We start from the raw sequence: 18,618 nt of genomic DNA, 5'->3' as shown, positions 1-18,618 counted from the left end.
GAATGTACAGACAACAAACACTAAATAATAACTGCATACAGGGTCAGGCACATGAACACATAAGCATGGTTAATGTTTGAAGGTAATGCTATGTCAACTGTAATAGGGCAGTAGGTTCAGGCAAAAGTGTCTGAACTATGTTTCCCAAAACGCTGTGGGGAATAAGCTGTTGCCCTCAGTCAACTGACAAGTTGCTGGAAGACATATGGTCAGGTGACAATTAAAAACAACTGTTGGTTTCTGGTCATTTGGGGGCACAGAGGACAGGTCCTCTGTGTTCAGCTTTCACTGGAGTGAAGGGAAAAGGAGGCTACTGACTGTGAGTCAATGGAATTGTGGAACCTGCCAGTTGAGTTTTTGTGGAGTCTCAGAGACACTTTGGGTTGGTTTTGAAGTTGGTAAGCATCAGAGCTGCATGGCCTATTTGGTGAGCACTGAAGAAGATAGTAGCTCTAAAAGGAGCTTAAGAGTTAGGAGCTTAGGAGTTTGTTTCTTGGTTTGTGTCCCCTGCACTGTCAATAAAGAGCACTGATTTGTACCTTACGGCTAGGTTTGTGCCCATTTTCCTGGGCCCGCCTATCTCAAACATCCCGTTATGACACACTAACACCCAGGTGTGTCAAACAGCCTGCATAGACTGAATCTATCATATGAAAGGGCATGTTCAAATTACCCATAAAGAAGAGATGATCTTTTTATCTTTTATTTTTAATATCATTTAAAAGTGTGTAAATGTCATTCAACAAGCTTGCATTGTAGTTTGAAGAAAACAGGCAGCTATAGGTTTCAGATTATTCATAGCTTGTGCATACCATACTTCACTTGCTCCTGCAATCTCGATGACAAACTGCTAATGTCACCTTAATTAAGGTGGAAAGCAGAACACCTTACATTTTTGTTTTCAATTTTCTAATATGAACACTGCAATAAACCTTGACATAAGGATGACTATTTCTAAAAAATAAAACAAATGTAACATCTTTTTGTTTTGAGTATCAATTTAATAATCCAGTTTTCATTCTCCACAACAACATAAAATTTAAATGAGAGCAATTTTTGAGAGATTTTGAGAAAATAAAAGGAAAATCTGTAACATTTACATATAAAGACAAGGGTTTTAAAAGTCTTTAATTATGATTCATAGATAATGAAACCCTAACACAACTTCCATACAAACAGAAACAATATTTACTTGTAATAGTGAATAACAAGTCTTGATGAAGGTATAAATCACAGTTCCTTATCTAAACAAATCATATTTGCAAAGCTGAACCTGACAACAGAATCAGAAAACTAATCAAACAAGAATGAGGTTTGTGCCTATGAAAACAGAATGCAGTGTTAGAATGTGGTGTTAGAGTTTTCTATTTTACAAGCAAAAATAGTTTTGTAAAACCTTTGACAACAGGAGTCACAGAACAGTCCTTGGAACTGGTCCTGCTTCACTGAAGTAGCAGTTCATAGCCCAGGGTTAGGGATAACCTCCATGAAACCTCTTGCATTATGCATTAGAAAACCATACATGTAATGCCCTCAAACTGATTTTAAAAAATAATTCACTAATTCAAATGTTAAATTACTTAACAAAGTAATAAAGGTTATTGTCTTCCAACTGCTTAGTAAGAAATTAGTTAGAAATCTGTTTTACATCAATAAATATGTCTCATTTATAGTATGTCTCATTCTTCCCTGCCTAAATTTTCATATAAAGGTTTAGTGCTTGTACATTCTGATTAAATCTTTTTTTTAAATGTTTCCATTATGAGCAGATCCAAATTAGAAATAACCCTCATCAGAGTAGCCTTAACCTAAGGAATAGTTACTATTATGCAAACTTTGGTCATTAATAAACTCAGCAGACTTAACAATAAACAAAGGAATAAAGGAATAAACTTTTACTTGTTCCTATGCTTTAACCCTACTACAAAGCCAATTCTAGATTCTAGATGTGGAAGCAGGAGAAATTGACATTGCAAACCTTTTATAATAGGCAGTTGTAAGAAACTAAACATTGGGTTTATAAAAAACATTAACATGTTATATACAGTTATTTGCAGGTTAAAATGACCGAACTAAATAGATGTATTATATAAAGGTAGGGGTGTTTTCAAATGATACCAATTTAGGATAAACTAATATGATAGAAAAGAAAAATAAAATTGAAAAAGATTTAGATAATAAACAAGACTTGGCAAACACCTGGCAGATTATGTTTAATGTAAAAAAATGTCACATACAGGAAGGAAAAACATACTATTCAGAATGGGAATCACTGAGACAGTAGAGGCAAGAATTAAAATGGTAAACAATGTTTTTTTATACTGTATGTTAAAATGTTGTTGCAATTTTAGTCACTAGTTTATAGAAAATATATTGGTGCTCTAGAATTATTCCAGAGAACAGCAACCAGTTTTATCCCAGGGCTTAAAGGAGTGTCTTATACTGACAGGTGAAAAGTACTAAACCTTCATCTTCATCTTGAACAAAGAAGACTGCAAGAGGACTTCATGTAAGTATTCAAAATCCTTAGAGCCATTGTCAAAATCAACCCACAGCAATTCTTCAGAATGAACAGTAAAACAAGAACCAAAGGATATCAGAGTATACTACAGAAAAATGTATTTAGAACTGAGAACAGGGGGCTATAATGTACCTAAAGAGAGATGTAGTGTTGAACAAGCTACTCTGCCATGCTGTTGAAGGCGATACCCTGGCTTCTTTTAAGATCCTTGGATCAATTACATACTATGAAAAAGGCAATATGGTCTGATATCCCCCTCTCATTTGTAACCACTCTGGGTTTGCATAATCTGACCCCCCTTTAAAATAAAAGTTGAGTCGTTTTCACAGTGCATCCTACATTTCAATTAATTTATTAAAATGTGACATGGCAGCTATTTGCTTACTGAATTACAACATTCCTTGCAAGCTGCTGAACACTAGAGTGGATAACTTTTGAAAGGGAGCTTTGTTTCATGTATTTCATGGCTGAAAGGTGAGGTATGGTTTCCTGTTAACCTTGTAAGGATAGGAAAGAGAAGATGAATATTTTGGTAGGGATGGTGTTAATACTGACCTGATTTCATTCAGAGATCATCTTGATGAATGAGGAATTACTAAAGGACCAAGTCAGGAACCTCTGCACTGTACTGTATTAAAAAATCATATACTGTATGTACAGTATGTCTAGATTAACGTGTAATTTTGTGATTAGATTGTCATTGTTTCTTTCTTGAGTTTGCTGTAGAATTTATACACATAGCAATATACACATATCTATATTATTCCCGATTTAAAGACAACCATCTCAGGAAATCAACAGTGCCTACTAACTATAGAACATGTCAATTAATGATGGTTTTCACAGGTAAATGTAGTTAAAATTATAATCATGATAAAAAAAGGCAATTATTTCAAATGTCTTTGAACACCTACATTGGAATCTACTGTACATGGAAGAGCATTTAAAATTGAAAACAGGTGGCCCTACTTTATACCAAGGGTTGTGAGAATCTGGAATAAGCCACCTAGCATGCAGGAATTTACCCTTGAATAAACTAATGAAAAAACAAAACAACTACATCAGTACTACATCATACTAATCAGTATTCCTTATTTATAACCGTTCTTTTGTTCTCAGGAAAGTCCTGCAGTTCAAATGTAATGCAAAAATCTTGGCAGAACAAAATGGATGTTGCAGAAAGACAGCCAGAAAGACGTGCGGAAGATGAGATCACCTCACCATATACATAAAAATGAGGAACTACAAGGATTCTTCCAAGACAGGTATAACTTGAAAATCAATTGAATTGCGAAACTGCAGAAACACACACTTCTACGCACAGACTGTGCTTAGAAGATATTTTATATTTATTTTTAAACATATAATTATTTAAAAATAAACAACTAGAAAAATGCATAAAATAAGGGGTCATCTTTGTCCTAACTCTAAAGCATTAAAAAAACACTTCAGACACAACTACACAATAAAGAATAAATTACATACAAGTGTATTTTTTATTTTAAAAACTTGGCTGCTCTTTGTATTCCCTTATTATAAATCTGTGACAGAAATCACTATGAAACAGAGCTCCATTATGAGTCTCCTACTCAGATCATAATTCTGAAATTTTAGACTGATTGCAGTTTAGCTTGTGTGACTATAGTTATTTTAAGGATTTGATGGATCTTTCTTAAGATTTTAGAAACAATTTCCCATTTCAACACTGTACAGTCTGTAAGATAAAGCACTTGATGCAATATGTTATACTGTATATACTGTAAAAACTGTATACATGGGAGTATAGAATAATTCTGCTAAATCATTTTCCTACTCCCTTCCATAGAAATAGTAGAATGTAGTCATAGTCTTAAATTTCCATCATCTTGTGCAAGCATTATATAAATTCAGAGAACGTGAAGAGAAATGAACTAAGAAGCAAAACTAATGGCAATAGTAAAATATAAATTTGCAATTTTATAATTCATTGTGAATGAATAAATTAGCATTCTCTGAGATTTAAGAGAAGACATAATGGTAAACCATCACCATAGAAAATACACTTACTGTAAATCTGATAAAGAAAACATCTTGATTTTCAGCTTATAACATTTTGCATTACAAACGTGCATGACTGTTTACTTTGCACTGTATATATTATACAGTATTTAACTATCTATGGGGATCTGTGCTTTATAAAGAAGCATGTTCAATCGCTTGAAAAGTTTTACCAATAGCTACAGTATACAGTACTGCTAAAATCAAATCGGCACTTATTTAATCACATACAGTAGGAATTGTACAATGTTGGAAGGACTGTCAACATACAGTATGGGGCCAACAATTTAATTAGTATTTTATTTTAATGTTTGATCTCTGAAAGCAGACACTGTTTAAAACAGCCTATAATGTTTCGCAATAGGAATGTAGTCCTGCAGAGTATATATTGGCCAAAGCACCTGTTTTATCTTGGAAGGAATGACTCACAAAAGCTTCTCAGACATGGCTCTAAAGCAGAAGTTACTGCCCACTCATAATAATTTATAAATACCAACATAAAAATTACCTCCCCATATAAAACAAATTAATTTCCTTTTAAGAGAAAAGGATACCACTTTTACCTGAAACAATCAGGAAGTACTAAACAACTGTATTCTCTCAATGAAATGAATATTTTGCACCACAATAAAGTAAAAAACACATACTACAGTATGTCTATCAATCTCAAAACCAAGCAACATCTCAAACTGGATGAACCTTAAAGAATTAATAGTTGGTTAAACACAAGGATCTCTGAATAAGTCATAAAATGTTCCTAGCCTTACTTCAGATGATATAAACATCAGTCATACCTATTACCGATACTATTACCTAGTTGGAACACAAGCAAGAGACAGCATAAAGTTTACTTACCTTTTAAAAGTCAAATCCTGTTAAAGAACAAGGCAGAAAAGAAGCAAGTCAGGCTGAGAGTAGGTTTTAAAGTGTCAGGTCAGAGTCTGATAATGAGAAACCAGGAAAGCTTGACAGTTGCACACACCCGGCCACTCTTTGTTTGAGATTCTTTACAGTCACACCCAGCTAAGTTGCAATTCACGTTTTTTAGGTTACCAGCTGTGTGACGTCACAGCTAGCTAATACTGCTTAATGGCTCTGCCTCACCTTCAGGAGAACATGCCCAGATTAAACCACTGTGACTTAAATTTCTGTGCTTTATGATAAAGTAAAAAAAAAAAACATTTCTAGATAACAAATTTTCATAGCAATTAAGATAATAAAAAGTAATGTGAAGGACAGAGAATAATGGTAAAAACTCAACCCAAAGCTAAAAGTTCAGTTGTCTTAACTGAAATAACAATGAAACCCTCTTAAAATGTATTCTAACTGTCAAACTGTCTGTTGGGTTTAGTAATAATGGCACAATCAGGTACCTTCTTATTTAGGAGGAGGAAAGGTTTTCTTGAAATTAAGTCATTGCTCAAAGCGGACACTGAATATAATAAATGGAACATCTTCCCTGAACAATAAATCACTTTTTTATTGTTTATAGTATTTAATCTCCAAAACTTTTTCGTGTTTTTTAAGACCTCTTGAATTCTAACCATTAAGATTCAGAATAACTTATGCCTGATGTTATAAAATTACCATTATGTTGTTTTTGCCTTTTCTACAGTTTTTTTCATTTTTTTTATATGCTTATAGAATTAGTGATACAGTAAACCCTCAGTTTAATGGACTAATAAGGGGGAAGGGGTGTCTTTCATTGTAGTTTTTTTCACCCCCAAAACAAATTATTATATTAGAATATATACTATATATATGTGCTTATGGATCTTCTCTTATTTATTAACAACTGCAATCAACGGTCAATACAAATTTTGTCTGTGCCTTTTTATCATAAATATACAAGCACCTTACTTGATGTGTCACACAAATATTGTATAAATTTAGCAAAAGCATACAAAGCACAAACATTAATGAAGACACTTCTGCCATACTAATATAAAGATTGATGTTACAAAATACAAAGTGAAATATTTAAACCTCTGATATGGACTCCTAAATTAGTAATGTTGATCTATGACAAAATAATGAACATTCAAGGTGAGTTATGTTGTACACTTAAGAAAAATGAAAACAGTGTAAACATGGCATTGTGGTAAATGCTTTCTGAACATGTCCTTCATTCACTACATCCACTATTTGCTTCAATATGCATTAGGAGTTTAAGAAGAAAGTTGGGCTTGTAAGGAAATAGATGTCTTCTTTCCAACCTGGAAATCACTTTCCTAAGCCTTATGAGAGACACAACAGTTTTCTTGAATATTGTAGCAAGGGCCTGATGCTCCTTCTGCAGTTTCTCCTGACTGCCTAGGGATGAACTTAAATAAGTTCTTGGATCCTTTGTAAGATTTGATGAGCTCAGTTTCTTTCCTTTAATGCTAGTACTTTTAAACTCTTCAAAGTTTGTTTCTTTGCCGGTTGAGGAGTGTGAAATGTTCAGTTCTTCTGGTTCAGACTCTTCTGAGCTTGCATAATCAACCAAGGGACCAAATGAAGACTTGATAATCCCACTGACTGAGCATTTAGAATCATTCCACTTTGCATCATTTTTTTCTGAGCTCAAAGCAGGATCCACTGAGGACATCATCTTCCGAACAGGTTCAATACTTCCAGAATATAAGGAAGCTGCAGAATGTTCTCCACAGGTACATTTATTAACAGCATGTTGTGTGGAATAATTTTCAAAGTGCTGACAAATGTAGCAGAAATCTTGCCAGTTTTCCCGGAGAATTTTTAAATACCCAACAAAGTACTCCAAAAAACAAGTTTCAGTGGAAATTAAGAAGTCCAGGAGCACAGTGTGGTCAAATGCTACACTGTTCAGAAAGAATAAGAAATGGCAGTGGGGGTTACAGCCATATTCATGGGTCAACTGAACAAAAAGTTCTGCATCACAAACTTCAGTGTTGCTCACTCTGTAAGCAAACATAAAGACAAATGAAAGATCTCCTATTAAATGCCAAAATATTAGTAAATGGTCTTAGCTCACAAAGGGTGAAAATATATTCTTAAAATTAGAATATGAAATTATATTACATAAAATTATTAGTACAGATCTGTTCTGCTCACGCCTGTTACTGAATCAAAAGAAGCCAGTTGAGGTCGTTTGAGCACCTGGTGAGGCTGTTCCCTGGCACAGCCTACTGGAAAAAGACCCTGGGGCAGACCCATGACCAGGAGGAGCTGGAAACTGTTGCTGGCAAAAGGGAAGTCAGGTCTGATCCTGCTCAACCTGTTACTACAGTGACCCTCACCAGGAGTAAGTGGGTAGAAAATGAGATGAGAAAAACCTTTAGTGCTGCATTAAACTTACCTTCTGAAATGCAAATACAAGGTAAGCATGGCTTTTGCTGCCTCCATCATGTCATCATCCTGATCCAGAAACACCACAGAAACCCAAGAGCAGGGGTGACAGAGCTTCTGTTCTGTAGCGTTTAGATGCTTCTTCAGGAAAAGCATCAATGAGGGCAGATATCCCTGAATTTCGAAACCAGGTACAGAGCCTAGAGAAACACAGAATTTACAGAGAATTTTTTAAATCCAGATTAAATTTAAAGGGTGTTACAAATGGAACTGGTGTTTCAATTTTGCTATTTTTTTTTACATTTCTGTAATTCTCAAGTAGATCTTAAATGTAAACATTACTGACTAAATCTGTTTGACATTCATAGTAAAAAGCCTTTCCACCCTAACAAGAGGGATTATGTATTACACTCCAAGTTAAAAATGTTCAAATTCTACATTAAAACAAAAATTTCCTGTCACAGTTCTGCCTGAATCTGATTACCTTATGGCTGCCCTCTGTTGCATAACAAGTGCATGACTTTCTAGTTTTTAGAAAGTTCCTTCTAGTATTTTGAAGATGAATCTGAAACTCAGTTTAAAAGTTTGAAATGCAACTTCTATATGGTATGAAGGTTTACAGTTTGAAAAACACTTGTCTCACCTGCATGCAGGACTATATATTCCAGTGACTTGATCAATGTCAAGATTGCTGCCCTGAGCATCACACAATCTGCACCTCCCAAAACATTTTCACCTACGATACTAGTTCCTCCAAAATAACTGGGATTAGAGCTCACAGAGACACTCTGAAGCCAACCTGAAAAAGGTGACTGTAAAACAGCAGTTGCCAGCATTAACATATCACTGTCCAAAATATCATCTCTCATTAAAGAACCCTTTACTTGTCCGATAGAAAAATCTTCACCAGCCTTCTGGAGCAGACATCTTTTCAAAAGGAGAAGCATTTTCTTTTTCACTGAACAGTGAACAGGGGAACCAACTAGCTGCAAGGCCAATGATGTCTGAATGAATAAAAGTCTTTGACTTGAAGCCGATGTCTTAAGCTTGGTTCTTGCAGCAATAAGAACTTCAATTAAGTCAATGAAGGAGGCCAGACTTGTTTCAAAACCAAATTCATATTTTGAGGAAGTTGAGAGCTCTTGACTGAAGTCAGCGAAAGAAAACATGGTTGAATGCAAGGCAGGCAACACTGGGTCTAATAAAGTCAAAAGTTTCTCCAACATTTCTGGAAATAAAAAGGTAATAACATTAGCATTAATAATTTATAATTCATAAATGTACAGTATGTGTAACATCATGAAATTGATCAAAGTTCTATTGATATCATACTACTAAAAACATCCATACCCATTTTTTGCTGAAATACTCCTCTCAAAAGACCCTTTATTACAAATGTAAGAGACCACAAACATCCATTCATCTCATTGCTAGGGCAACGTTTCTGTAGTGTCTGTAAGCACATCTGATGCCAGTGAAGATCAAACGAATTCTACAAAAGAAGAGAATGGCTTGTATCACACTGTCAGTTACTAAAACACTGAAAGCCCATACAAAGCCAAAACTACACATTCAATAAATAGCTAATACATATTGCTTCTAGGGAGCTAGGTAATTACCATATATGACATGTACAGTCTGCAAATACTACTTAACAGAACCCTATATTCAAACAAAATGCGCCAAATGTTTTTTTTTTTTTAATACAGAATGAAATAAGCCTATTTGACTTTTCTAAGATACCTTCTGGACATTATAATACTCACAGTTGAGCCAATCTGAAAAAGCACAAGCGATGAAGCACATTTCACAGCTAGGTGTGATAATAACTTGTCCTGGATCCCAAATAAAGAAACCTAAAATGACAACCCAAATGACATCATAAAACATTTTCATTAAGTGAAGGTTTATTCTTTTATTCTTGCTTTTTTAACTTCCATAATAATAGATAAACTATGATTGTGTAGCAAAATGTGGCATACTTAATCTTTTTTACTAGTGTTATTCAGAAGTTAAAACATGATATTACAATATTGTATTTTCAATACTTGCATTAGTACAAAAATGAACACATTCATAGATACAATTAAATACTGTATACCAGTTATAAAAGAGACTCACAAGTTTTGACATGAGGTTCTTTTCTTCCAGTAATATTCTCAAGATATCATAAAGACTGCCATGTTCTCGGCTGATACAAGACTGCACTTTGGAGCTCATTATCTCTATTAAACTCAGCACGAAGCACATCATTTCCATTTGTTTTTCACAGTGATTGTTTTCATTCATTGAGGTGACTGGACAAGCATATGACATGTGCTGTGCACTTCTGCTGCTGTGCTGGATTGAAAGAGAATTAACTGAGGCTTCAGGCCAGTGGTCAGAAATGCCTTTGTAAATGACAGATGCTACATCAAAGTCCCCCTTGTCCAAGGTCACTCCTGCTAGCAATCTTCTGTATACGTCTTGTAAAACTAAAAAACTGTTATCCATTTCCATTTTTTTTGTCTCTTCTCCAATGCGTTTTCCCAAGGTGAACTACTGATCTTATGCTGAAAGACATTTCAATGACAAGAGAACTTCTTACTTCATTGTCCCAGGTGGAAATTCTGATTTGCACCAAGATAAAAAGATGTACACAATACATACAGTAGTACATTTAACAGAACATTAATAAATGAAACACATACTGTACAGGAAAACACTCTTCTTCATCTCCCAAAAATGTTTGTAATAGTTCAATACTTTCCTCATGCAGATGTTAAGCATCTAGTTTCAAGCATGAGAACTGTTTCAGTGCTGGAGGCAAATTTCCGAGTTGTCTCCCCATCTATTGTGTATGTTTAATATCTTGCACTCATAAAAAATATGTAAATAAAAACGTGATCTAGAGTCAATTTTGTATTACATTTTAATTATTTTAGATACGTTCACTAATCTATACTAATCACTATTAATAGATTCAGACAACAATTTCAGCACAGAATCTTAATTCAATATTTTAACATTCTAACTTCAAAGGCCATTCGGATTTTTACCCCTGTATTATCCATAGCATGCCAGTTTTTCCCCTCCTAAATACGTACGGTTTTGGCAAATTTTTCACACTATACTAGGATGCAGTAAATATGTGGAAACATAAAATACGTCCTTCAGACCCGACAAAAAAAATCTGTTTATGTGTTTAACCCCTTATACCACATGTCGCTAAACTATATTAAAGTATTGTACTAGAGAATTAAATTGTTTTAATAGTATGAATACACATTAAGTGGCTGGAATTATACAGTAACAACTAGAGGCCATTGTAAAAAACCTCGAGTGCATGATTTACAGCTTCCGTTCTGAAGAACTAGCAAATATTTATTAAATGCCTATACAGTATATACAATTTCAAATAACTGACAGTACCAAAACCGTCAGAATATCTGTTTACATACGAACACTCCACTCTACCTCTAATCACACCTGCTCTGGTTGCTTCCTCTATGTCGTCATCGCCATGCGCTGTATTTTCATTGCTCATTCGTATGTGTTTTATGGGTATTGTAGTAAACGTAAGATTTTACTAATGGCCTCTACCTTCATAAAAAAAAACAGAAATAAGCATTTTATGAAGCCCCAAATAATTAATTTCCATTTAAATAGAATCTACCACTCTTCATTACATTTATTACTACATTACACAACAATATCTGTGTTGTGTCTGACACATGAAGAGAAATGCAATGCCCGACTTTCTTTTCCGGTGCATCATGGGAGAGGAAGTTCCGCTGATGAGTGGCTGCTGAAAATATAATCTGCTTAAAATGTAAAAACTGATGTTTCATATTACATACATTTCTTTTTAAATCGACTACTTTTAACACGTTCGAATTATTTCTATTATGTATATATTACTAGTAGAAGTGCGGTTTGAATTTGTAGGTTGTTTATGCATATTCGTACAGATATGAATGTGGAGTGATTAAAGAGCGGTTTCTGTTTGAGCTTTGCAGTTGTGCTTGAATCGTCCCTTGACAACTGTGCTTATAAATGTGCACAAGTCCTCAGTAATTCGACAGCACTTCCTCTAAGAGAGTTCTTGTAGCAAAGGAGAATCTTTTCCAACTTTTTTCCTTCAGTTCAGTTTATTTGTCATATGCACACGTGCAATTAAATGCTTATTTGCATTTATGCATCGATACAAAGACAGATAAGGTGTCTTAATAATCTTTTCACCTAAGCGATTGTATCTGTATCATTTGGTTTCCCAGCATATTTCAAGATATGTAAATTTGCACAAAAACCAATCTCACACATTTCAGACAGCCGACAGCCGTGCTCCCCATCTCTAACAGTAATTTCATTCTTGCAGTGAGAAACCTAGGGGATACGGTATTAGGCATCTGCTAATAATGCAATGTCTGGCTGTTCAATTTGGTATCCACTGCCGATTTCAAGAGAGGTGACTCCTGCTGAAGAAATACAGAGGATTATCAAATATTTATTTTATATGATTTCTATTGTGTACTATGTCTCACTTGCTGTGCTATGAAGTCTACTCCCTCTTACTGATAAGAAGAGTCTGCAAGTAGGGGTTGCTTAGCTATTATCAGTTGCTCAAGGTCCTTTTCTTCTAAACAAGTTGTTTTTGTATTTTTTTTTATTTTTCTATCTTTGTTTAGCAAAGCATTCTGTTTACTGAGCAGAATATAAAACTCTGCTTGCCGTTAAGATGTCAGAAAAAGTGTAATGCATTTGTAAAACTGTAACCCTCTGCGACTATGGCACTTTCCCACAGCTACTCTCCCCTGCATGCCTGAATAAAATAAAAACATCCACTTGAACCCTGAGTAATCCAATCTAGGTCTGAACCATTCCCTTTTCCCTGGAAGATTTATTTTGTTTCTAGTTTGATTTTTATTGTTACAGAAGGTGAGCTTAAAATAAGAATTTTTTGACCTGGCATCAGGTCAAGAAGAATCTTTTTAGTCTGTCTGATACTAACGCAACAGGAGCTCATTCTGATTTGATCAACACTGGGGTGATAAAGAACCAATACCTACTGTAGCAATTACTACTGGCCTGGAATGGCATCAGATATGGAGAAATGGTAAGTTTTATATTTTATGTGTTTCTGTCATTAACAGAAAACTATAATTCACCATGCCGAAAAGAGATTTAATAGTTAAAAATTCTGCAATGATGTACATTTGCACATTTTAGAATACCCTGAATGTCAAAGAAAATGGATCCCAATAAAAAAAGGCACAGCATACTCTCTAGTAGTGGTATCTTTAATTATTTAAGAAATCCAGACAGTATTTTACAGTACTATTATTATTTAATGTTTTTGGTACATAAGCATGGTAACATTTTCTTTTCTACACAAAGTTTGTCAAGCTTATGGATAAATTATATTTGCATGTATTTATCTAATACATAATTGTTTACTTTATGTTTGAAGTGTAAGCAAGTGATGGTGACACAAAGGAGACAAGCCTGGAAAGGTAGACTACAACCATGGAAATGTGTTTGCACTAACACAGTAACAAACGAACACAGCTCTATGACCTGGGTAATATCCTGCCATGTTTGTACGCGTTTTGCACGCTCTCCCTTGTCTGTATGGGTAGTCCGTGCAGCTTATGTTAATTGGCTGCAGTAAAGTGTCCTTTAGTGTGTATGTAGGTGTGACCGCGCGGTTCCACGCGGGCTCGTGCCCTTGCCACTCCACCCCGCCGGTTCATCGCGCAAACCCGGGTCTCCGGCGTAATGCAACAGGGAACCAGCCAAATGAGCTAAAGGGGACCTCCCTCAGCCATGGCGGCTGAGGTCCCTGCTATGCACAGGGAGGGCGATGACGTCACCGTGCCCAAACTAGCTCCGCTACATAGGCTCCAGAGTACCACACACAGAAAGATTGAGGAACTAAGAATAGCAAGTAATCTAAGCATTGCTGTTTTGAAATGATTGCTGAATAACTTTAGAATCCACCCATCCAATTTCTAAGTGCTCATCTAATTTAGGATCATGGGGGAGCTGGAACCTATACTGGCAAGCAACAGGCACGAGGCAGGATACACCCTAAACGGGACTCCAGTCCATCACAGTGCAGACATACAGAAATGCACACACTCACACTTAGGGCCAGTCTTTCCAGAAGCCCATTAATCTACCAGTATGTCTTTGGACTGTGGGAGGAAACTGGAGCACCTGGAGGAAACCACAAGGAAACATACAAACTCCACAAAAATTACCCAGGAATCAAACCTAGGGCTCAAGCACTGTAATGCAGCTATGCTAACCACCGTGCCACCATGCTGTCCTGTATTAAACCATTCAGGCTGTATTTTTTCTACACTTTGGACTTGAAGAAAGGAGAATGAGAGTTACTAACTAGTAACGGATTAGTCAAGGGTAGTAGTAAAGGGTAGTCTTGCTGGACCAGTGCTTATGCATGGAGGTGTTGGCACCTGAAGGAGTGGAGCATCATCTGCCAAGGTAGCTGAGAAAGGAATCCAGACACCACACTCCCTTTGCCTTAACATCAGCAGACATGGTCTCCAAGAGTTGCTGCTGTGTAAGTAATGCAGATGTTTGTTATAGAGAGGCATCCTTGTCTAAGTGAAGAGTGAGCGTGAAATGTTGAGTTTAAGTGAATAATGTGAAGTGTAAAAACTGAGAATTGGGTGACAGTTAATCAAGTTAAATACCCCAGTGACAGTGAATCACAATAAGCTAATTTTGTGATATAGATCTTATAGAGGATGGTAGCTTGCACAAAGTGTTGGATCATAATAGTCCCATAATGGTGGCATTAATATCTTTCTTAAAAAACCTTTTGTGTAAAAAAGCCATACAGTATGTATCATATCAAGCAAAAGAGGACAAGGTGTGCCAATCAAAAAGCAGACATATCTGCAAAACATTACTTTGCAGTCTCAAAGCTAGTAATTGGGTGTATCAACCATCATTTAAATAGTTCAGGTGGGTAGATGCGTCAGAATGCGTAGGCTGCAAAGGAACAAGTAATAGGCTTATTCCATGCTGAAAAGAGAAGAAAGGAAACACAACGTTTCGGCTGTGCAGCCTTCTTCAGGTAAGAGAAAGACAGGGCAGACAGCAAAGATTATATAGCATAGGAAAACAAAAGCCGGGAGAGTGGAGGAGGCGGGAGCAGGGGAGAGGCAGAGTGGCCACTCAGGTGGTGTAAAGTCAAGAGAGGTCATTAAAATAATTATTTTGCTTAGATCTATGTATAAGAAAGTGTGTGCACTAAGAAATTAATTAATTAATTTTTCAACGTGGTATTTTTTCAGTGCATACTCCAAAGCTCACAATCTTTTCCTCATGGTGTATTCTGGATACCTGGAACATCTGGTCTCTCATTTACTACCCATATAATGACCATCCAGAAGACATATACTGTATATAGCTATATCTATCTAGGAATAGGAATGAATATGTCTACAGGATAATGGTAATAGTTTCAAATCAAAATCAAAATCAAATCAAAGTTTATTTATCAAATGCACAACAATACAGCGTGCAGCAGTAGTTGCTGGCAATGAAATGTCTTTTCTGTGAGCTCACAAAAATCACAAAATTAAGGTTACGGAAATAAGGTTACATAATAATAATAATGTAATAGAAATTGAATAAAACTCAATATGAATAAAGCTGCTATGTGTCCATGGTGTATGCAATATATTATGTCCGAGTAGTGCAGTATGCTGAATACAATGAAAACTGTATGTCCATGTAGCCATTACGGGTGATTTGCTAAAGGAGCTGCAGGTTGGCTGTTTAGCCAGTTCCCCCATGATCCTGAATTGGATGAGGCGGTTAGAAAATATATAGATGAAAGTCTGTCTTCCATTTTAGATTTGGATTGTTTCGTTTTAGGTCTTTGTATTTTAGCTTCAGCAATGTTTTTTTTTGTCATAATTATTTAAATGTGGTGAATTATCTACAACTTAAGTGATATTGAAATGTTTCTGTGAGTAAAAATGTCTGTAAGTGCATACTGGTATGTACTGTATGCATGTAAGGTTTCTTTGGAATTTGATCAATTCTCTGTAAACAATTATTACTTTTAAAAATAAATCTTGTGAGTTTAAATTATATGTCTCTTCTCTGTCATTGATGCTACAGTTGTTCACCAAATTAAAGAACCCTGTACTTTTGGAACTTCCAGACAAAGAACTGAGAGGTCCTAGTTCTCTATAGTACTAGATAGCATAGAATATATTGTCTTTTTATTAAATGCTAAAGCATAACCACTACAAAACGTCAGCTACAATGTCTCTTTCTAGAATGGTTTAGCATTAAGACATTAGCAGGGTTCACATGTGTATTTATCATTTAACAAAATCTGTAGAAATTTGTGTGATCTGATAGTAACATTGATTGTATCTTCACATTTTGCACCACAAAAAAAAAAACATAACTAAGAAAGCAAAAAATTGTAAACTCTGGAACATAATTTGTGTCTGGATAAAAAAAAAAGATTTTTCTTAAAGGTTAAACACATGCCACTTATCTATTGCTCATAGACCAAATGTACAATTTCCTAACATGGCAGATGCCTGAAGATTTGTCTTTTTTTATTTTGATCTATTGGACATGTGATTCATGACAACATTCTTACCTGAACTCAGAATCTATCAAGAGGGTTGGTTAAAATCTGGAAAGGAGGAACAATGGAATGCCGTGGCAGTAACTGAACAGATTTTAGTATTTTTCTTCTAATATTATTATTACATATTCATCTATATGGTTCTTCCTTAAAAAACAACAATTCCCTCTAAGAATACTACAAAGATACAGAGGTTTCCATAATAACACAGATTTAGTTGTGTTCTACCAAAAAAAAAAACTTAAATCTTTCCTAACCATTTTACAATTAATTCCCCAGACTATTTTTATGATTCTATTACGATTTCAAATGCATTTGTCATGAAAATGAATTGCTTTTGTCCTGCAGCACAATTACGGGGGAAAGGAATCAGCATACTGTTCACTGTAGGTATTAAGAGTTCGGAGGCCTTTGCCCCATCTTTAAAGATCTTTGCCCAAGAATCGTTTCACTTTTTCCTGACTGGTACAGGTGTCTTAGATTAAAATACTAATTTTGTATCGGACTCAATTCCAAGGAAAAGGAATCGCCTCTCAAGTGTCCACCCCTTTTCATTACTTTACTGTAAATTAGAGTTCAGATGGCCTTTTATTGGTGGTAACATCAACACCATAAATTGTAACAGGCTGGGAAAATTAGTGACGATAACAGTAAAATTATTGTGGGACATCACATAAGCCTAAATGCTTTCTACAAACAAAGGTTTGTAAAAAAGCCTAAGAACATTTTGGAGTGTTAATTTAAATTATTCCCATTTAGGAGATTTTTTGTTGGAGATGTTGTTGTATTGTTTTGGTGGATATACATTAATACATTTCTCCAAGGGGATAATAATGTTTGAATTTAATTTATGGTAACCGAAAGTTGTTTTAAAGTACTGTATGTACAGTACTGACCAGAAAGGAAGAGACAATAGTATTACACTGTTCTCTGTTCTCCTAAGATGCCTTTTTGTAACAGAGTAAACCTCTTTTCAAATCGAAAAAAAAACGGCCCTGCGACTTCTTGCATACCTACACAGTTATTCTGATTAACATAATCAAATAGTGTACTGCAAACGTTGCTAAACTTGCTGAAATTCAAAAGTACATGAAAGCTACTAACATGTCAAGTTTACAGATAATACCAATATAGGTGGATTATCAAACACAAAATTAAATTAAAAAAGATCTTGATAAGATTCGTGACTGGGCAAACAGCGGGTATACAGTATGTGGTAGACGATGTATAATGTAAACAAGTGCAGCCGGTAAAACTGAGCTATAAATACAAAATGGAAAACGCAGTTAGAAGAGGATGCTTATGAAAAATACTGAAGTGTCTCTATTGCTTCATCATTTACATTTTCAACGCGGATAAGGAATTAAAGAGGCACACGAAACATTACAATACACATCATAAGTACTGGACCGTGAAGTAAAAATGGCTATTCTTGCTGTATACTCAGGCAGTTTAGATTTAAGATAAAAAGATGAATAAAAGACAAAAGTAAATAATATATTTTTTTTATTTCTGGGTATTTCTACTAATATATGCTTTAAAGTTTTAGACTACTTTTATTTTGTGTCCCACCCCCGCCTGGGGTAGGTGAGCTATTGAGTACACATTAACTTGAAGTAAAATAATATAAATATAAGTATTTGATTGCAAATACTTAGTTTTTTAAGCAAACACTGTATAAAAAGTATAAAATTAGACGAGAAGTGTTATTATTTAAAATACTAAAACCTGTTCAGTTTTCTTTAGCGTTCCGTCGTTCCGGGTTTTACCCAGTCTATGGGACAGCTTCGACAGGGATCCCGACAGAAGGTGAAAAAGTCTGTTTCGAACTTTGCAGGTTGACAAACTGAAACAAAGTCACTTATTTTTCTGAAATGTTTATTTTCAAATATGTCAATTTCTCCATTTTATCGGATCCTGACCCCAAAACAGAAATTTAAGAAATCGTAAAGTTTTCTGAAACTGAAAAATGTTTGATTTTCAAGTATTTTCCTAAACAGAATTATTACAATCATAAATTGAGAATTTTAATTATTATTGATTATTTAGCATGCATTATTGGTACCCTCAAATAGGTGTACAAAGAAATACAAATGCAATCCGGTCTGCAGTACATCGCATATCCCCT

At 35.1% G+C, this 18,618-nt stretch overlaps 2 protein-coding genes across 3 annotated transcripts in view; both read right to left on the bottom strand.

Moving 5' to 3' along the window:
• The window catches only part of cers3a (ceramide synthase 3a), a 28,270-nt gene extending 22,687 nt beyond the window's left edge, over positions 1-5,583 (bottom strand). The window contains exon 1 of the mRNA XM_088921469.1: positions 5,414-5,583. The gene's annotated coding sequence lies outside the window, so the exon portion shown is untranslated. The remainder of the gene's footprint in view (positions 1-5,413) is intronic.
• Positions 5,584-6,365: 782 nt separating this feature from the next.
• Positions 6,366-11,372, bottom strand: lins1 (lines homolog 1). Of its 2 annotated transcripts, XM_088921129.1 has the most exons (7): positions 11,324-11,372; positions 9,989-10,419; positions 9,634-9,723; positions 9,218-9,359; positions 8,511-9,095; positions 7,878-8,067; positions 6,366-7,479 (listed from the first exon to the last, which is right to left on the bottom strand). In XM_088921129.1, exons 2-7 carry the CDS (start codon positions 10,364-10,366, stop codon positions 6,684-6,686), a joined length of 2,181 nt encoding a protein of 726 aa, XP_088777255.1. In that variant the 5' UTR covers positions 10,367-10,419; positions 11,324-11,372; the 3' UTR covers positions 6,366-6,683. The 2 variants fall into 2 exon arrangements, with proteins under 2 accessions (XP_088777255.1, XP_088777256.1); XM_088921130.1 differs by lacking the exon at positions 11,324-11,372 and having other exon boundaries at positions 9,989-10,429.
• Positions 11,373-18,618: the final 7,246 nt, after the last annotated feature.

The sequence above is a fragment of the Atractosteus spatula genome, chromosome 7 (genome assembly GCF_055471065.1).
Source record: "Atractosteus spatula isolate fAtrSpa1 chromosome 7, fAtrSpa1.hap1, whole genome shotgun sequence".
In the NCBI taxonomy this organism is placed as follows: Eukaryota; Metazoa; Chordata; class Actinopteri; order Semionotiformes; family Lepisosteidae; genus Atractosteus; species Atractosteus spatula.
Note: the sequence above shows the minus strand (reverse complement) of the source record. Positions and strands in the feature narration are given on the sequence as shown.

Excerpts from the sequence above, each read along its gene's own strand:
- lins1 (XM_088921129.1), bottom strand. The coding sequence starts at position 10,366 with ATGGAAATGGATAACAGTTTTTTAGTTTTACAAGACGTATACAGAAGA. Across the intron at positions 9,724-9,988 it reads AGAACCTCATGTCAAAACTT|GTTTCTTTATTTGGGATCCA; the intron begins GTGAGTCTCTTT and ends TTGTCATTTTAG. Across the intron at positions 9,360-9,633 it reads TTTTTCAGATTGGCTCAACT|AATTCGTTTGATCTTCACTG; the intron begins GTGAGTATTATA and ends CTTCTTTTGTAG.